This window comes from Chaetomium tenue, assembly GCF_020726465.1.
Source record: "Chaetomium tenue strain MPI-SDFR-AT-0079 chromosome Unknown F5144scaffold_1, whole genome shotgun sequence".
Lineage (NCBI taxonomy): Eukaryota > Fungi > Ascomycota > Sordariomycetes > Sordariales > Chaetomiaceae > Chaetomium > Chaetomium tenue.
This window is the reverse complement of record NW_027117329.1, coordinates 1,567,540-1,585,183: the sequence shown is the minus strand read 5'-3', so window position 1 is coordinate 1,585,183 and position 17,644 is coordinate 1,567,540. Positions and strand designations below refer to the sequence as shown.

The window sequence follows — 17,644 nt, the reverse complement described above, 5'->3', positions numbered from 1 at the left end:
CGGGCCTGGGCATGCATTCCCCCCAGGGGGGGCACATTCCTGCCTGTAATACGTGTACACCCGCCGTTACACCAGCCGTTAGTTACACCACACTGGCAACGCCACACGCATTGCGTCGGTAAAAAACGCAGATGTGCTCACGCGTCCTGCCTTGCGCGTCAGGTAAAACTCGAGAAAGAAAAGGTGGAAATCATTGACTAATAACTCGATTTGTCACGAGGGACTCTATGTATAGACTTTTTTTTCCATCTTCAAGCGACCCCCCTTTGGGACAGAACAGAAAAGATAACTTGCAGCACCCTTCCGTTTTTAGTAAGTAAGCGACTCGGGAAAGCGGAATTTCAAGGGGAAGATCGGGACCGAGCAAACCGAACGCACAGGAGTTAACTCCAGGGTAAACTATTGGGGGGTTGCAACACCGACAGACAGAGCCCAGTGAGGTAACTAGAATACACGGTAACCACAGCCGTAACCAGTGAAGAAATTACGGGTCGCCGATGGATGCTGCAGCCCAGGGTAGCTAACCGCCAGGAATCATAGCCCTGGGGGGTGGAAGCTTGTCGACCCGGGCCGGAGGACTGGGCCAATTTTAAAATCACATGATCTGCCGCTGTAACCATCCCGAACAGTTGCGTTGCTGCAGGGAGAAGGGGGGGGTGGTGAAGAGGGGGGTTGGGGCTCAAGGGGAGGGGGAGCGTAGAGGATAGGTACCTTTGGGAGATGTACGTATGGTATCGTATTTCGTTACGGATCGAAATTCGTATCGTAATGTACCTGCCCAGGTAAGGATAGACATGTGCCCGGCGTTATTACATATCTCCGGCTTAAAGGTCCGAACCGGCGAGATTACGCGCCGGGGAGCACCTACATAGTCGGAGCCCGGTGGTGTGAGATAAGAGCTTCAGAACATGTTGGGCACGAATTCGACGAAAAGCCGCTACGGTGGTCGGAATGACGCAAACGCCGGGAATCCTTGAGATGCCGGATTTAAGCCGCCAACCGTCGAGAGAAGCAGCGTAAGCTCCCGAGGAGGCTTTGCGGGCATATGATTCGGGTTCGGCCGAACTCCAGGTCAGAGGGCATGCAACATGCAGCGTGTGTGACCTGCAGGGTGGGTGCCTCTGAGGCAAGGTCCTTGTGCCCCGTTAAGCCACGAATGAATGGATGTACTGCGGCAGGTTTCGAGAAACCTTTTTTTGGTTCAAGGAAATATGGATTGGTTTGACCAGGAGACATCTATCTATCGCTATAGTTGAGATCGTACAAAGTAAAAACAGACCGAAAACAAGAAAACAGTGACCCTGATAACCAAAAAAAAAAAAAAAAAAAAGGAAACAGGGGTATGGTAGGGATATCAAATCAGGAAAAGAATACACGGCACAGCTGTGCCCTAGTCGTTACGCATGATACCAGATGACGTACGAAAAAACACCAGGAAAGTGAAAAACTGGGGGGGTGTGCGTTAGATACTGGCCGCCCAAACGTTATCCAGCCACCCCCTAAATGTTAGAGGCTGCACCTGGGTAGCTTCGTTGAGGTTGGTCTGACGGACGTGATACCGACCGTTGGCTGTCTGAAGGAGCCTCTGGAAATAGTACCACTGCGCCCAGTCGCCGCTCTGCTGGCATGCTTCGGCTTGGGCTTCCACTTCCTGGTAGTGACGGGTGACAAGACTGATGGGAACTAGAGAAATGTTAGTATGACGATCAGGACAGAGGAGAAAGGAGAGACTTGACTAACCTCCAAGGGCGTTGGAACATGTTTCCACCAACTCCTGAACTGTCACCGAATCTCCTCTCATCCTAAACTCCTTGGGCCAGTTGTCGAGCCCCAGGTCGAGGGCGGCCGTAATAAACTGTGCGACGTCATACACCGAGGTCATGGAGATCCGGACGGGCCTGCCACTCGAATTCCCCGGGATAATCTCGGCTCTCGCGTCCTGGAGGTTGACCAGATAATCGTCTGGGCCCTGTATGCCGCTCCCCGCGCCGATTCCGTAGGTTTGTAAACCACCTGGGCCAAAGCGTTCCATAAATATGCCGCAAGAGAAGACGGTGTAGCGTAGCCTATGCGACTTGGACTGTGACCAGCCCTCCAGGAGCTGAAGGGCCGACTGCGAGCCGCGGTCGAGGGGGTCGTTCGCCGGCCTGTGACTGAGATCGCCCTCGAACTCGGACGGGACGAAGACCCTTACGCGAGCTCGCCGTGCAGCGTCGATAAGGTTGAGCTGCTCGTTGCCGGCGATGGTGGAGATGACCAGGTCCACACCCTGGAGCGTGTACCGCAGGTTCTCGACATCGTCGTAGTCGACGATGGCCACCTGGCATCCGGGACAGCATTCCTCGAGCTCGGGGTGCGGCTGTGAGATAGTGAGCAATGTGATCCTCAACAAGACACCAAGGACGAGGGTAGACTGACGTTGCGGGACAGGACCAAGAGGGCATGCGCAGTCTGGCTGACCTGCTGGGCCAGGATCTGGGCAAAGCCGCCGGCACCGGCAATGGCGATTCTCATCATGGCAGGCTGGCTGGATCTATTCTTCATTGTGAGGATGGCGGGTAAGGGATGGCGGTTGTGACAGTCTGGGAATCGAAGGGGTTGAGGATGGCGGTCCTTAAGAGCTGGTGATGGCGATGTGTTCTGGGACGGTTGAGGACGGAAGGGAGTCATAAAGCAACTCTTATATCTCAGAGGAGGTCTCTTCTTGAAGGCGATGATCATGGTATGAGGGCACAGCAGAACCGTCCGTAGATGCCACAGGTCAGGGGCGCAGGCTCAAGTTCACGTCATGGGCTCGGTGGTAGCCCAAGGCAACCAGAGGTTAGGACGACGAGTGTAAGTTGGGGGTTAACGATTGGTACAAGAACGGAAGCAGGGGTGTTGAGCATGCTTGGACCAAGTGTGCAAGGCATCTCGATCCTAGGGCGTGTGAATGTGTGCCAAGCAACGTACACAGGTTGAGGCGAAATCTTCCTTCTAAGCGGCACAGGGAGGTGTGAGTCGAACGGTTATTATCCCATGCTAAACATGGCTGCGGGCTGGCAGAGGGAAGGTACCTATTATTCCTCACCGGCACCAATACCGATCCCGGTAGCCAGTATGCAGACCCTGAAGGTGTGCCGCATGGTGTACCGCTGGCCATGGCCCTGGGTTTCCCAGAATCCTAGGCTACCCGGGGACATTCCTTGTCTCGGTGGTGGAAAATGGAGGGTACAGCAGGCATCGGCCGGGGGGGGCGCTTTCAGAACGGTACCCTGTCACGAATAAGCTGCTGCCGATGAACGAAAACGGCATGTCACGTCCAACACCCGCGGCCCGAAACCGGGGAAAATGGGCATATCGCGACTCTGATTCGGCCATCTGATCATGGCAGTGAACCACCATACCGTTGCGAAAGTGGAACGGACTAGGCTCCCGCTGTGTGGGTCGAGTCGCCGAAGTGTGAGTGTGGACGCCGTTTGGAGCAATTTGGGGGCCCTTCTGGACGGGGGTCGGAAGGGGAAGGGCAGCCGAAGGAGCGGAATTCCACCCGTTTGCACGGGGTTGGAAGAATACCTCGATACCTACCTCAGGTTGGTGGGTTTCTCCCGCGAACGCACTCTAGCTGACCAACCAGCCACAATCCCTATCTACCAAGTACATAGAAGATTAGTTACAGATGGGCCGACAAGAGCGGTCTTGGGAACCGGGCTTCGCCAGCGGCGAGCGTGGCAAAGCGGCACTTCAGACGGGCAGGGGCAATTGGTTGGCATTCTCAAACACGACTTCGCCCGGTTGAGAGAAGAGAAGTAAAAAATAAACAAAACAAAAGGGTGCTGGATTGTGCGTTTCAGAAAGGCTGGCTATGGGACAGAAATGCCACAGTTGAGCCCAAATTTAGTGAGACGCTGCGGAAACTCGGGGAGAATGTGACTGCGCCGAGTCATGGCCCGCATCGGCAGGGTTTTTGTCGGGGTGGGAGATGGCCAAGGTAGGAGGTACCTGGGTACCTACCTAACTGGGGAAGGAAAGAGGAGGCAGGCACGAAGTATCATAGGACGATTCGATTACCTTGGTTGACTTAGTCGGGAGCCGCGACTGATAAACATGGGTGTTGTTACCACCGACATCCACAGCGAAGGAAATAACCTGAAATTTGGAATCTCGGCTGTTGACTCGCACGGCTACGAAATTGTGAAAAGAAAGAATAAAGACATAATCTTTGGCCAATCGATACCACCTGGTATGCAAGCAAACTTTCCAGGTTCCAGGATGTCTGATCGGATGCCAAGTTCGTTATCCGGGAAGGCACGAGACTGGCGACCGGCGACTGTGGCGGACGGGAGGGCGGAGATGCGCAATTCCTCTCTCAGAGCTTCGTTCGTCTCGGTGTGACGGTACCCATGGCAGCTGTCAATAGCTTGACAACAACTCCGCCAGGCCATACCAATGCAGTTACCGCCTATGGAGATGCTGCAGCGTTAGGCTAATTGGGGGCCATAATTCAGGCGCGTTTGTGCACCTGACGGCGGCAAAGTGTTGCCGAGGGAGGCTTGGTAGCTTGTAAATCCCCGGTTCGAAGGATGATGATGATGGCTCAACAAGCAGGCGGCTCAATGGCAAGGGGCCCGAATCCCGCCATCAGTGCCGCCGTTTTGCCATTGTGCTTGACAAGTACAGACGGATCAGGGTGGGAACACCGAAGTCGTCGAATTGCAGAGTTGCAACAACCGATGGAGATTTGGTAATCGGACCCGCTGCGGGAAGGAGCAAAGTCTCCACCTTATGCAAGATGGATACCCCCCGCAGGCGGTGGCTCGTGCAGTGCCTGCAGATTGGAGCTTGTCACTCGCAGGGATTATGCGACCCTCTCCCCATCCCCACAATTTTCCCCTGACCCCCAAATCTCAAATTTGATTTGTTCACAACCACCATCTTTTGGTGGACTTCATACCAAATCAGCACTTGGAACATGAAAACTACCTTCTCACACCATCGTGATCATCCCATGGTGCCTAGCTGCCTTCTGCGGTCTCTGCCTAGGTACCAAGCATTACAAACCGTGCAGGGAAGAGGGGGCTAACCGCATGTAAAAAAAGGGTCTTGGCCCGTTCAATCCCATGTCGGCGATCGCAACAAATCGTGGGGGCGGCCAAGCGTGAGGCCCCCCCTCGCAAATCAACCTATCGTCGCCAGTCTTTTTTTCAACGACACGCCGAGTTACTAACATTGATCTTCCTACCGTACTATGTATGTACACGTGTACGGTATGTACGCCACAGTGGCTCCTTCGAGCATCTCTGCCACATGATAGGGCTGCATGGTTCGAGGCCCCCGATGGTCATCATCTAGCTACCGGAATTCAAGACGCCATTGCTACGGCGCGGCGTGCTGCGGCCGATATGCAGGAAACCTGGCGTCATCGTGAGATATCAGCCCTACATGTTGTTTCAAGCTAGGTGTTGGTCCTTGACCGTGATGCCCCTTCGTCCAACGATTTCGGTGATCTAATTTGAGTCACATGCCTCTGACAGGGACACACCAGCAAAGTCGCCTCTGCACGAAGATGACGTCTCATGTTCCCAACCTGCCTCATCTAGATGTAAACATCTATGGCGAATTGGCGACGGCGGCCCTTCAACCCAAGGCAGAATAACGCTCTCCATCGGCCGCCGAGGCCCACCATCACCGTTGATCACACAGATATCACCCTCATAACGATCCATCATTGGTAAAGTAGCACGACATTCCGCATTCTGCTGCCTGAAGCTACTCTATTCATCCCGGCATCTGTGGCCTCTCAGAGCCTTGGAATCCCTTCCAAATCTCCGGAGGGGTAAGTCACAAAAATCCTTCCTGCGCCATGTCCGTCCCACGAAGAGTTAAACACACAAAAAAACCACCACAGGGGAACCCCCCCTCTTTTCACGACTCCGTCCTCAAAGCTCCTACGACCGGTCCCGCGCCTCGGCCTGCTTCTGGATATCGATCTCGGCCCCGCGCTGTTGCGTCTTGCCCGTGTCGTGCTTGGCCTGGTACTCCTCCTGCTTGGCGCGGTCGCCCGTCAGGCCCGCCACGGCGCTGCCCAAGGCACCCGTCACCCGGTCACCCACCCCGGACGTGAAGTCGTTGATCTGTCCGCGCGCTTCCTGCTCCTGCCCGGCCCGGTTCTGATCGCGTCCGGCTTGCTTGAGGTTCTGTGGTACACGGGAGGTGGTAAGTGTCTGACCGTCGGGAGTATGGCTAGCGATGGGGGTGGGGGGTGAGTGAGTGAGTGAGTGAGAACGTACCTCGCTGCCGATGGCGCCGCCGAGGAATTCCTTGGCGGACCCGGCCGTCTGGTTCCACGACCCGGCTGAGCGGTCGGGGTCGTCCTTGGCCACGCCAGTCGAGGAGATGGTCCCGCCCGGCACCTTGATCGCGGCGTGCGATGCGTCGTGCTCGGCCTCGGCCTTTTGCTGCTTGACCTTGCCCTGGGCCTGTTGCCGTACGAATTAGCGTTCGTTACTGGTAGTAACAAGGGGTGCAAGGCCGTTGCCTGTGTGTGTGCTTACCTCGTCGCCGGTGCTGCCAAAGAGGCTGCCCGCGGCGTTCTGTACGGCGCCGGTGGCGGAGTCGACGTAGGACTTGAGAGTGGAGGTGTTGTTGTTGGCAGACATGATGATGGTTTGGTGGTTGAGAAAAGGTGTAAGTAAGTGGATGGTTTTGTTTTAGTGTTGGTTGCTGTGGTGTTGTTGTTGCTGTTGTTTGATGATGCGGAATATGTTGAGGATCTGGAGGTAGGTAGATGCCCTTATATCTTCATGGTCTCGCAATTGAATCCACCATAGTTCACATCTGATACCTGATTGTTGCTGGATGTTGGTGTTCGTGATGCATGAGAGTGATGATGTCATAGCGATGACATCATAGCTGACCCCTGCACAGCGCATCAAAGCACATTTTTTGAGATGAACTTTGACATGTGCACATACCGTCGCCATTCATAGGGTCAATTCCACATTAAGGTCCTCTATGCAATGGAGCATTTCAGCTGTGATGGTTTGAACTTGCATACCATTCACCCGCCGCACTCTACTTCGATATGAGGTTCCCCATCCTCGCCATAGCAACTCATACAAAGCAAAGACATCGCAATCCGCCGAGGGCCGGTTGCTTTCCCCGCAGTGCCCACATTCACTTGTGACTCGACTTGAGTTGTTGGAGGAGAGCATGCAAAAGCTTCTAGAAGCCCGAGACACCGCCAATAAACCACTCAATACCTAGCGTAAAACGTGTATTTTATAAGGCAGACTTGAAATACCGACATCCAATTGGGAATGCCCTCAACCTGGAAAAAGGCCTCTCTTTTGCTCCCTCAACGCATGCACCGGTGATCCAGTCATGCGTGCATTCGCTTGGAGACTCGTCGACTTACGAGGTCCCGAATTGACTTCCATTGAGCCTCGTTGCTTCCAGAACTGGGGCCGTCCCCCACCTCTCTAACGTCGTGTCGAGGGCATTCACAGCCACAATTCTCCAGAACATTCGAGCCCTGCATCCCTGGGCGACCCCACCCGCGATGCATGCAAGGCGACCTCAATTGATGTTAGCCCCTCCACAGACGGGATTAAACGGAATCAAGAAATTGAGAGGGTATTTCGCGACAAGAAGGAAAAAAGACGGCGGAAGACCCAAAACGGCGGGGCAAGCGGGGGTCGAGGACTGAGGTTATTGAGGTTACACGACCGGAACCATCCACCACCCCACCAAAGGCCAATGCATCACGACAACATAGGTAGCCAAGCACAAAAGAAACCATTCCGTGGTTACTTCGTTCCATTGAATCCCAGACTGGGAGGGGTGACTCTTTGCCAGCGTCGGCCCGGACCGGCCAAAAGGTTCGCACATTCGCAGAGGCCTCCCGGCTAAAACAACACCTCACATGCATGAGTCCAGAAAGAGCTTCTTACATCTATGCATAGACACAGCCTTACCATAGGAGGCTGAAAATAGATGCCTTAGTGATGTGACACACGTCCTAAGGTCATAAGCGCGGCAGGTGACACAATAGTTTTGGTGATACCATCTCTTGAGGACGACACGGGATGGGTTCGTTCTGACCAGTTTTCGAGCCGTTTGCATCCCGAGCCCCCGTGTGTTTGCCACCACCGGGCCATCATGCCTCTGTGGTTGTTGACATGCGGCGTCTCCGAAACTTGTCAGTCACACTCGTACCGGTGAGTAAAGTGCAATGGATCGTGGTCTCATCATCTCTTGGGTCGGCCAACAAATTACATGATATGATACAGATTGCTTGCTTGCTTGCTTACTCGCTTGCCCCCGATCCGGCCGAATATCATTGCTCGCCGTTGTGATATGTCCTGTCAAAATCCACGCCCGACCCACCAAGTCCCTTCAAACTCCTTTGAAATTCCAAACTAGTGCTGAGTCCACTCGATCGTGTTGAGGTCGACACCCTCCTGGACAAGCTCCCACAGGGGGCTGAGCTCACGGAGGAACCCGACGCGCTCCTTGACCGCCTTCAGGACATAGTCGATTTCGGCTTCGGTCGTGAACCGACCGATGCCGAACCGGATGCTGGAGTGGGCGTTCTCGTCGCTGTTGCCAAGCGCCCGCAGCACGTAGCTGGGCTCAAGCGATGCTGATGTGCATGCACTGCCCGACGATAGCGCAATATCCTTGAGCGCCATGAGAAGGGACTCGCCCTCGACGTAAGCAAACGATACGTTCACGCAGCCGGGGTAGAAGTGATTGGGGTCGCCGTTCTGGTTGGTGTGTTCCATAGACAAAAGACCGTTGAGAAGACGGTCCGAGAGATACTTGACTCTCTTGTGGTCATACTGCAAACCATTAACAACAATTCAGGTGGAGGTAGGCTAAAGGGAATACGCAAACGTACCTGAATCTCTTCCGCCGCAATCCGACACGCCTCTCCGAACCCGACAACGAGAGCAGGGGCAAGCGTGCCGCTGCGCAGACCGCGCTCCTGCCCACCACCGCTGATGATGGGCTCCAGTCTAACCCTCGGCCGGCGGCGGACGTAGCACGCGCCTATCCCCTTGGGGCCGTAGATTTTGTGGGATGAGATAGACATCAGATCGACGTTCATGGCGTTGACATCAAGCGGGATCTTGCCCACGGCCTGGGCCGCATCGGTATGGAAGAACACCTTGTTTTCCCGGCAAATCTTACCGATCTTGGCCATCGGTTGGATGACGCCGATCTCGTTGTTGACAGCCATAATGCTAACAAGCGCCGTCTCTGGGCGGATCGCAGCCTTGAGCTTGTCCAGGTCGACGAGCCCGTTGTTGTTGACGGATAGGTAGGTGACCTCGAAGCCTTCGTCTTGCAGGTTCCGGCAGCTGTCGAGTACGCACTTGTGCTCGGTCTGAGTGGTGATGATATGCTTCTTCTTCCCTGACCGACCGAAGAACCTGGCCACGCCCTTGATGCTCATGTTGTTGCTCTCGGTGGCGCCGCTGGTGAAGATGATTTCCTTGGGATCCGCGCCGATCAACTTCGCGATGTATTCCCTGGCTTGCTCAACGGCATGCTCACTCTCCCAGCCATAGGCGTGTGTCCTCGAGTGGGGATTGCCGAATACACCGGTGTAGAATGGAAGCATGGCGTCGAGCACACGGGGGTCCAGTGGTGTTGTGGCCTGCATGTCGAGGTAGATGGGCCGTTGGCCTTCGTCTAGCTTGACGGCCTGCTTTAGGACATCTAGCCTCGGATATTAGCTCTATCCGGCTCGGTTTGCGCGCGGCGATGCCTTACCAGCCATCGGGCTGACGTGCGTCGTTGACCCATTCCGAGCCTCGAGTGTCGCTCCCGCCTTCTCCAGCTCGGCTCTATCTAGTCGGATAGCTGTGTCTACCTGTACCTGCGCATGGTCGGCTTTGCTCTGGGTCACATAACACCTCTGGCAGGTGTTGCGCGCCGCAGCGGTCGTCGGCCGCGATAAGATCGGAACGCCGCGCCGCGTTACGGCCGGGACGGATGTCCTCGATGCCAGGCGCGACGCCTGCCGGAGTACTGATGGTGCGATGTTGGCCATGATAACGTGGGGTTCGTGGCGATGGCGATGCCCAGGAGAAAAAGTTCTGGGCTTGGAATGCGGGATGAACGGAGCTATCGGTTTTGTGGCGGGTCTCCCCGCTGTGGGAAAGGTGGGATTGGCATCCAAAGAAGTTGCCAATGGGGGTCGTTTGCTTGCCTCTGGTTGGCTCTATTGGGATATGCCCCCACTATTTACCGATCCCGGACATAAATCGCCGGATTCTGTCTGCTGTCAGCCCAAGAATGACGAACTCGACAGGAGCGGTCAGTTTTGCGATTTGCGGCTGGGATTGCCAGGACGGGACTGTGTTAGCGTACATATCTTACCAACGCGCCGGAGTAAGCAGCCTCAAGATCAAGCAACAACTCATCTAACTACTTCGTAACTCTTATGAATAACCAACTCCCGAACGTGTTGTTTCATTGTGCTCGGCATTTCAATCCCGAACCAGACGACTTCATTGGCAGCAGCCCAGGCTTGGCAGAGGGTCAAAATCGGTCTTTGGCGGCCGGCAGCGCCACCTTCCATCAGCCAAGGAAATCTGAAGCCCGGCTCCGCCCCGAGAACATCGTCATCGCCCCGAACGCCGTCAGGCGCAATTCTCGAGAGAGGTCCCCTAAAACTCCCCGCAGAGGCCCCGACGCCGACCACTACTTTACAACATTCAAGTACAAACCGACGACCGCGTTTTCCATTCAATAACCATATTCTACCAATCTACACGAATAATCACCAAAGAATGAGTTTTAAGGGTCTGCAGAAGGGGTTGGCTCGCGTAAGTTTTGTTGCTGCCCCGCAATGCCCTAAACTTCCCCTAGAGTTTCCCTCCAGTTCGACACCGTCTCTTCCTCCAACCCTACAACCCAGCAACATCCATGGATATCTCAAGAAACTGACCTCGGACACCACAACGACAGGCACCCCAACAATTCAAGGTGAAATTCAACATTGGCGAGCACACTAAGGATGCCGTCTATATCGACTCGGAGCGCCGGTTCGACGAGCTCGAGACCGAGACCAAGCGGTTGCACGATGAGAGCCGAAAGTACTTCGACGCCATCAACGGCATGCTCGCACACCAAATCGCCTTCTCCCAGGCCATGACCGAGATCTACAAGCCGATTAGCGGCCGGATGTCGGATCCCGACTCGCTCGTAGTGCACGGGAACCCCGAGGGTATCCGGGCGTGCGAGGAGTATGAGGCCGTGGTTAAGGACCTGCAGGAGACGCTGGCGCCGGAACTCGAGATGATCGAGAGCAGGGTGATCCGGCCGGCCGACGAGCTGCTCGACGTGATCAAGGTGATCCGGAAGACGGCCATAAAGCGCGAGCACAAGAAGCTCGACTACGACCGCCGCCGCGCCACGCTCAAGAAGCTCCAGGACAAGAAGGACAAGACGGCTAAGGACGAGAAAGCCACCTGGAAGGCCGAGAACGAATTGGAGGAGTCGACCCAGGAATTCAACTACTTCAACGACCTTCTCAAGGAAGAGCTGCCCAAGCTGTTCGCTTTGGAACGCGAGTTTATTCAACCGCTGTTCCAGTCCTTCTACTACATGCAACTCAACATCTTCTACACCCTCCACGAGCGCATGCAACAAGTAGATATCGGCTACTTCGACCTGACGCTCGACGTAGAGGAGGCCTTCCTAAAGAAGCGCGGCGACGTGCAGGAACGCGCCGAGGCGCTCTCCATCGTCAAGTTCAAGACCAGCGGCCAGAAGCGCCCGCCCAAGTACGGTCCGAAGCCGCGCCTCGAGGGTCCCAAAACAGCCGGCCTCCTCACCGCGGGGCCATCCCCGCCCTCCCCCACCGGCACCCCCGAACTCGAACCCACCCCCTCCGCCGCCGCCGCCCTCCCCGTACCAACCCCAGCCGCGCCAGCCGCGCGCGCGAAATCCCCCGTCCCCTCCGCGCTCCGCCCCTCCTGGCAACCCCGCCAAAGCGAAACCTCCGAGCACCCGCCGCCCCCCTACTCGCCGGGCCCCGTGTCCCCCGCGCTGGCCGCCGCCGCCGCCGCCAAGTCCAAGCCGCCGCCGCCCAAGCCCAAGCCGAGCCGGCTGTCGGCAACGCCCGCGGCCGCGGCCGCGCCCAAGGTCGAGACGGTTACGGCCCTGTACGACTACGCGGCGCAGGCGGAGGGGGACTTGAGTTTCCGCGCGGGGGATGTTATTGAGGTGGTGTCGCGTACGCAGAATGGGAATGAGTGGTGGACGGGAAGGGTGCAGGGGAGGGAGGGGCAGTTTCCGGGTGGGTTTTACCTTTTTTTTTTCACCTTTTTCTTTTCTGTTTGTTTGTTTGTTTGATTGAGAGAGTGATTGATTGACTGACTGGTTTTGTGGTTGAACAGGGAATTACGTGCAGTTGAATTCGTAACGCCGACGCCGATAACTCCGAGAGAGAAAGGACATCGGACACCTGGGTTGAGAAGACGGACGACCAGGGGAGGGTAGGGGATTGGTCTCGTCTCCGTCTTTGGAAGAGGTCGACAGAGCACAATGATGGGGGTACAATGCAGCCCAGCCCAGTTCTGTTTCCGCCGTGGGGACAGGCTCGTGTGATCGCGCGGGGGGCAAAGGCAAGACAAGGGGATCTCGACACCACGCGCGTGGGATGAGCGCCTCGTCAACTTGTGGGTGTAGATGCAGTGGCTGTAGGGAGAGGGACTTGTGTGTGTAATGGGAGGCAGAGGAATGGGGGCGGGGACCGGGAAGAGATGGCGAGGCATGGCATGGCATGGCGTGGCGCCGTGGTTTTTGTCTGTGACGTAACTGACTCGAAGAGAGCGGGCTGGACTCTGGCGATGGCGTTGCTGTGTGTTTCTGTGGTGTCTGTGTGTGCGTGTCTCTGTTATGCGCTATATTTACCTTCGTTATACCAGTGGCGTTTACTATGGAGGTTCTAGATAAACAAACCTGTGGGGGTTGGGGGAGTTGGTAGAAGGGGAATATTAAGAGGTTCAGGTTGGCAGCCTTTACGTGGGAGTCCAATGGTGGTGCTTAGACGGACTATTAAGCCGCTGTGTTTCAGAGATAATTGTCTCAAGTTGATGTCCCTTTTGATGGGGGTTTGTATGCGGCGCTTGTTTCATCCGCCAAATCAGAAGCCGCAATACCCATTCGGCTGACCGAAGATAGCCATTTTCCATTTTCCATTTTGGGGAATGGAGAGGCGGTGATGATGTTGCTGGTTGGCTCGCAATCTAGCACGTGGGATTCACAAACGCTGTTGGTTTGATACTCCCATCATGGCTCCCACGGAATGCGTGTCTCTTCTCATCGGCGGGTTGTCCAGTTTATCAAATGTCTCCCCCACGCCACGCCTTGCTCACGGCGTGGGGAGCACCGATTAGGTGATAGTTGGTGGGAACGAGGGAAGCAAGAGCAGGCAACACCTCAGTTCGAAGGGGACGCGGTTAACCATGGTATTCGGTGAGCCGCGGGCCCCGTGATACTGAGCCATAAACGGGAACTTGTGGAAGAGGAATTCAATAGTCGCATTGGGATTTCCGCTCTCCGCGGCCTTCTATGTACATACGGACGGAAACGAAATAACTGGCCATCGCCAAGGTTGTCTGTCGTGTCATCCAGGGGGGTTCCATTTCTCCGGTTTGCCTCGGGTGGGAAACCCAGGCCAAGTGCGCCTCGTCATGCAGTGTTCCCACAAGGCTCTCTGAGCATTTCCTACCCCAAGGGGCGTGATGTAACCTTTGGCGGCTGCTTGCCGAAAGATGCCGGGCACGGGCGTCTGTGGAACGGGAGCGTAGGGGCCATGTAAGTCGCTGCCTATCAGGCAAGATCCGTCCATGGAGAAGCAGATTCAGGTTGAGTGGCATTGCTCATATTAGGTTACAGTTCCCATTTATAACCTGTAGTTGGCGGGGTCCTTCCATGATTGATGGTCGTGTCTCAAAATAGCATGTTTACAACTCCCAGTCCCTTTCCCATAACAGCCGGGCACAAGGGGACTGCCAAAGAACGGGAGGGGTAAGTGAAGTGAGGCTGTTGCGGGATGAAGCGATTGTCACGCGGCTCGATAGATTAGGTATGTAGCACTGGGACAGAGCCTCGTCACGCAATTGCTCTCTTGGGAAAAGCCGAAGTTACTTTTGCATGTCTTCCGATTGCCGAAAACGTACCGATGGATGTACTCCCGTAAACTTCATGGGACCATCTACCCATGGGGAGAGAAAAAAGACAAAAGAAAACACACACAAATGTGTCTCGAGTTGCTCTCCGCTGTCTCCCCCGTTCCGCCCTTTTTCTTCTATCTCCATTTTCCCTTCCCGCCCGCTTTTTGCGCCATATTTTTTCCTTCTGCATCGACCCATTCGGTCCTACAAAACCGCCCCAGCCCAATATGCTACTTTTTTGTAACCGCGTCTGGCCGTGAAACCAGACTCCATCAGATGATGATGACCTGCATGAGATCTCCTCGGCGGCCCTCCAAGACCAATAGGACACTTCTTTGCCCCTTCTGGCCCAGCGCGAGGTTGAATCGGCGAGTCCCGCAGCGGGGAGAGGGATCTTGTGGCTCAAAGGCAAAAGTGGAACCCCTTGGAGATGCCCCGATACATTGCAGGTTGGAATTTCCTCCAAGACAACAACGGCCTAGGCTGACTGGCCCCGCTCGAGTGTGTGTCGCAATTGCCGGTGCTCACCACATCTTTGCCTTTGCCTTTGCCTTTGCTTTCGATAGGAGCCTTAGGCGCGGGGCGGGGCATGGGGCTGTGAGCCCAGCTTCCCGGCCTGTCGATGCCCAAGTCACCTGGATATGGCGCCGTGTCGGCCAGGCGGATGGAGGGGTCCCAAGACACAAAGACCAGCGCCTTACGGCCTTCGCCTCCGCGGCCAGTAGCGTAGACAGTGGAGCGTTCATCCCAGCTGCCGTGAGTGTTGCCGATGAAACCCGGTGGGTTGAGGATCTCGTACAGTTGGGCGAGAGCGGGCTCGTCGACCGCGGGGTCCTTCTTTGGCGGCCAGAAGAGGCCGGCCTCGCTCCTGTAGAGGTTGTCAATCTGCCGCAGAAGTGCCTCATGGTCCTGCTCCCCTTCTGGGGCTACCGGGCGGCTGGACTGGGCCAACTCGCCCGGCGTCCAGGGACGGCGTGTGTTCCCGCGAAAGCGCAGTTGCTGATCGCGCGGATCGAATGAGCTAGAATCGTCCACCAGGTCAATGGCGGTCTGGCACCCTGGGTAGTAGGAGCGCACGGGGCACTTGGTGAGCGTAATATCCTGAGCGGATCTGTCGTCCTCCGGATGTACCATGTGAGGGTTTCGCGGCCACCTCCTCGGGCCTGTTCCCTGTTGAGTCTTAGTCACAGAGATGTCCGACCCGCTATCCTCCTCGGCCATTTCGTCGAAGTTGATTATAGTGGTGTAACATGTGCGCTTCCCTATGATTTGGCCGTTCACCCATTCCTTCCGGGATTCGACAGCCTTGAGCTCGCCGGTGGCTTCGTCTTGAATCAAGCGAAGGAAGGTCCATCTGTCGTCGATGGGGCCCTCAGTCTGGTCTCTCCGCCATATATTTGGGGCGGGGTCTAGCTCTTCAATGCGCCCGAACCCGTCCTCTTGCATGAGTGGGAACCGGAGGCAGTAATAGTAAGAAACCCAGTCCACCTCCTCAACGTCCAGACTCCGGAGGTTCGACAAGACGTAGAAGTGGCGATCGAATATTTCGAAACAGACCGTTGAGCCGATGTCTGTCCCAATCACGTCGAGGTCGAGGTGGCCAGGCAGCCATATACCGCTTCCAAAGCTGAAAGCTCTGATATCCCATATCTCGTTGCTCTGCTCGTCCGGCTCGGAGGTAATACCATAGACCAAAAACTTATCGTCGTTTCGGACAAAGAGCTTAGAGATGGAATCCAAGGGAGTAACGCAGACTATCTCGCCGGTTAGAGGATTAAAAGCGACAAGATAGTGCTTGAAACCGGGCTTGTCGGCGCTACGGAAGGAGTACGCCAGCGAAACAATGCCGTGCGAATAGTACAACAGTTTCAGCTTGTACCTGTGAGATGCACGAGTCTCTGGGATGGCTTCCCGGGCAAGCTTCCGGAGGACGACGACCATCTCCGAGTCGGCAGAGTGGTGTAGGTCGAGAATGCGTAGCTCGCCATCAAGAAAGTGGCAGAGCACGCCGTTCTCGTATATCCACTCCTGGGTGACGGCGACTATAACAGCCGCGTAGGGAGATACCGAGGCAATGGCATCTTGGCGCTTGATCAAACGCCTCAAACCGGCGGCATGGTCCTCGGAATCTCGAGCATCACGAGCTTCTGTGCTGTGCGGAGCTCTGGACTGCCAAATTATTAGCAATGACACAACCAGACACAACCAATTCTGAGCATGCTGGGGGCAAGTTTATTTACCTGAAGTAGCTGTCTTGTAATTTGAGATTCCTCAACCAAAAAGCGAAACTTCTTGCACGAGTAGCTGAGGTTGCGGATGTCGGCAAGGTCGAGATCCTGGACCACAAAAGCCACCAGCTCGTAAGGTAGCTGAACGAGCGACATGGCGCCCGGCAGAAGGGGGCGGAGAGGGATCGGTTTTCACTTGGAGGTTGGAGGCCTCGATTACCATTGGGGGGGGTCCCGTTGCTATAGCTGTGGCTGTAAAGGTGACACTGGCGATGGCGGATGTCGGCCTGCGTTGACGGGCAAATCGAGGTAGATCGAGGGTCGAGTCTTGAAGCAAAGACCAAGATCTAGGCCTCCGGTTTTTTATTTTCGTAATTGTTATTTTAATTTTCAAAAGTTCAAACGTGTAGGGACTCAGCGGGAAGGTACCTAGCGCACAAACCTACCTCGAGGGGGTGACTGGGGTGTATTAGTCCGGCCCCCGTCAAGTTATAATGGAGAGACAAGGCTCAGGCCCAGCAGAGCCGCAATGGCCCATGACCGTAGGACCCGCCGCTCATCCAGGGATGTTGCCCAGAGAGGTGCTGGCACGGCACAAAGGAGCAGCTTGGGTTGGCGTCATGATTTAGGTACCTAGCTAGACTTTTACACAATACAAAACAAAGCCTTTCCATCTAAATGAATGGTCGGTGATGCCTCGAGGGGGGCCTCAAAGGCAGGGCGAAGGGTGGTGGTTGTCATTTTTTTAGTTTTGGGTGACGAGAAGGAAGGGAAACACAGGTGACAGCACTCATGGGGGTCACAGACCACAAGGGAACCGGCGTTTCGAACAACATGACAAACAGGGCTAGCATGCGGCTCTGCGTCACGACACCATCTCGGCGGATTGATGGCTTGTCGAAGATCAACAAAAAAGGTGTGTGGGGGGAAGGGGAGGGAAGGGAAGGGAAGGGGTGGCAGGGGCAGGGGGCAGGGATAGAGCAGGGGGGAAGAGACATTGCGGGAAGCGGGTTAGGGTACCGTATCGAAGGTAGCCTGGAGTTATCTGCTTGCATTCCTCAATTACCTAGGTATGTAGCCAGCCTTTCTACATTGGTTGCCAGTGCATGCCCCGCTGCGTGTCTCAGCACGTTTGATTGGGTTTGGGGGTTATGGACAATGAATTTGGACACAAACAGGGTATGCCGGCACGGGCTGGAACTCCCTGGAGTCACCATCCTCAAACATCCATACATACCCGAC

At 55.6% G+C, this 17,644-nt stretch overlaps 6 protein-coding genes across 6 annotated transcripts; 2 read left to right on the top strand and 4 right to left on the bottom strand.

Annotated features, from left to right (window-relative positions):
- Positions 1 to 1,462: 1,462 nt before the first annotated feature.
- Positions 1,463 to 2,544, bottom strand: F5144DRAFT_542892 (uncharacterized protein; the record flags this gene model as incomplete). Its single annotated transcript, XM_066787211.1, has 3 exons — positions 1,463 to 1,683; positions 1,741 to 2,359; positions 2,419 to 2,544. 3 exons carry the CDS (start codon positions 2,542 to 2,544, stop codon positions 1,463 to 1,465), a joined length of 966 nt encoding a protein of 321 aa, XP_066648038.1.
- Positions 2,545 to 2,788: 244 nt separating this feature from the next.
- Positions 2,789 to 3,364, top strand: F5144DRAFT_542891 (uncharacterized protein; the record flags this gene model as incomplete). The annotated part of the gene is made up of 4 exons (XM_066787210.1): positions 2,789 to 2,835; positions 2,957 to 2,995; positions 3,053 to 3,114; positions 3,168 to 3,364. The coding sequence occupies 4 exons, from the start codon at positions 2,789 to 2,791 to the stop codon at positions 3,362 to 3,364; spliced, it is 345 nt and encodes a 114-aa protein (XP_066648037.1).
- A 2,350-nt stretch (positions 3,365 to 5,714) lies between these two features.
- F5144DRAFT_554004 (uncharacterized protein) lies at positions 5,715 to 6,862 on the bottom strand. Its single transcript, XM_066787830.1, has 2 exons — positions 6,534 to 6,862; positions 5,715 to 6,458 (listed from the first exon to the last, which is right to left on the bottom strand). Exons 1-2 carry the CDS (start codon positions 6,636 to 6,638, stop codon positions 5,928 to 5,930), a joined length of 636 nt encoding a protein of 211 aa, XP_066648036.1. The 5' UTR covers positions 6,639 to 6,862; the 3' UTR covers positions 5,715 to 5,927.
- A 1,472-nt stretch (positions 6,863 to 8,334) lies between these two features.
- On the bottom strand, positions 8,335 to 10,235 carry F5144DRAFT_20537 (pyridoxal phosphate-dependent transferase). Its single transcript, XM_066782960.1, has 3 exons — positions 9,760 to 10,235; positions 8,882 to 9,705; positions 8,335 to 8,822 (listed from the first exon to the last, which is right to left on the bottom strand). Exons 1-3 carry the CDS (start codon positions 10,037 to 10,039, stop codon positions 8,400 to 8,402), a joined length of 1,527 nt encoding a protein of 508 aa, XP_066648035.1. The 5' UTR covers positions 10,040 to 10,235; the 3' UTR covers positions 8,335 to 8,399.
- Positions 10,236 to 10,781: 546 nt separating this feature from the next.
- On the top strand, positions 10,782 to 12,418 carry F5144DRAFT_542888 (BAR domain-containing protein; the record flags this gene model as incomplete). Its single annotated transcript, XM_066787209.1, has 3 exons — positions 10,782 to 10,817; positions 10,960 to 12,292; positions 12,393 to 12,418. 3 exons carry the CDS (start codon positions 10,782 to 10,784, stop codon positions 12,416 to 12,418), a joined length of 1,395 nt encoding a protein of 464 aa, XP_066648034.1.
- Positions 12,419 to 14,497: 2,079 nt separating this feature from the next.
- On the bottom strand, positions 14,498 to 16,802 carry F5144DRAFT_20435 (uncharacterized protein). The gene is made up of 2 exons (XM_066782947.1): positions 16,415 to 16,802; positions 14,498 to 16,343 (listed from the first exon to the last, which is right to left on the bottom strand). The coding sequence occupies exons 1-2, from the start codon at positions 16,556 to 16,558 to the stop codon at positions 14,577 to 14,579; spliced, it is 1,911 nt and encodes a 636-aa protein (XP_066648033.1). The 5' UTR covers positions 16,559 to 16,802; the 3' UTR covers positions 14,498 to 14,576.
- Positions 16,803 to 17,644: the final 842 nt, after the last annotated feature.

Bases quoted from the DNA above. Each gene is read 5' to 3' on its own strand.
- F5144DRAFT_554004 (XM_066787830.1), bottom strand. From the start codon at position 6,638: ATGTCTGCCAACAACAACACCTCCACTCTCAAGTCCTACGTCGACTCC. The intron at 6,459-6,533 runs GTAAGCACACAC...GTACGGCAACAG, and splicing joins TTGGCAGCACCGGCGACGAG to GCCCAGGGCAAGGTCAAGCA.
- F5144DRAFT_20537 (XM_066782960.1), bottom strand. From the start codon at position 10,039: ATGGCCAACATCGCACCATCAGTACTCCGGCAGGCGTCGCGCCTGGCA. The intron at 9,706-9,759 runs GTAAGGCATCGC...ATCCGAGGCTAG, and splicing joins GCACGTCAGCCCGATGGCTG to ATGTCCTAAAGCAGGCCGTC. The intron at 8,823-8,881 runs GTACGTTTGCGT...AATGGTTTGCAG, and splicing joins TTGCGGCGGAAGAGATTCAG to TATGACCACAAGAGAGTCAA.
- F5144DRAFT_20435 (XM_066782947.1), bottom strand. From the start codon at position 16,558: ATGTCGCTCGTTCAGCTACCTTACGAGCTGGTGGCTTTTGTGGTCCAG. The intron at 16,344-16,414 runs GTAAATAAACTT...ATAATTTGGCAG, and splicing joins TTACAAGACAGCTACTTCAG to TCCAGAGCTCCGCACAGCAC.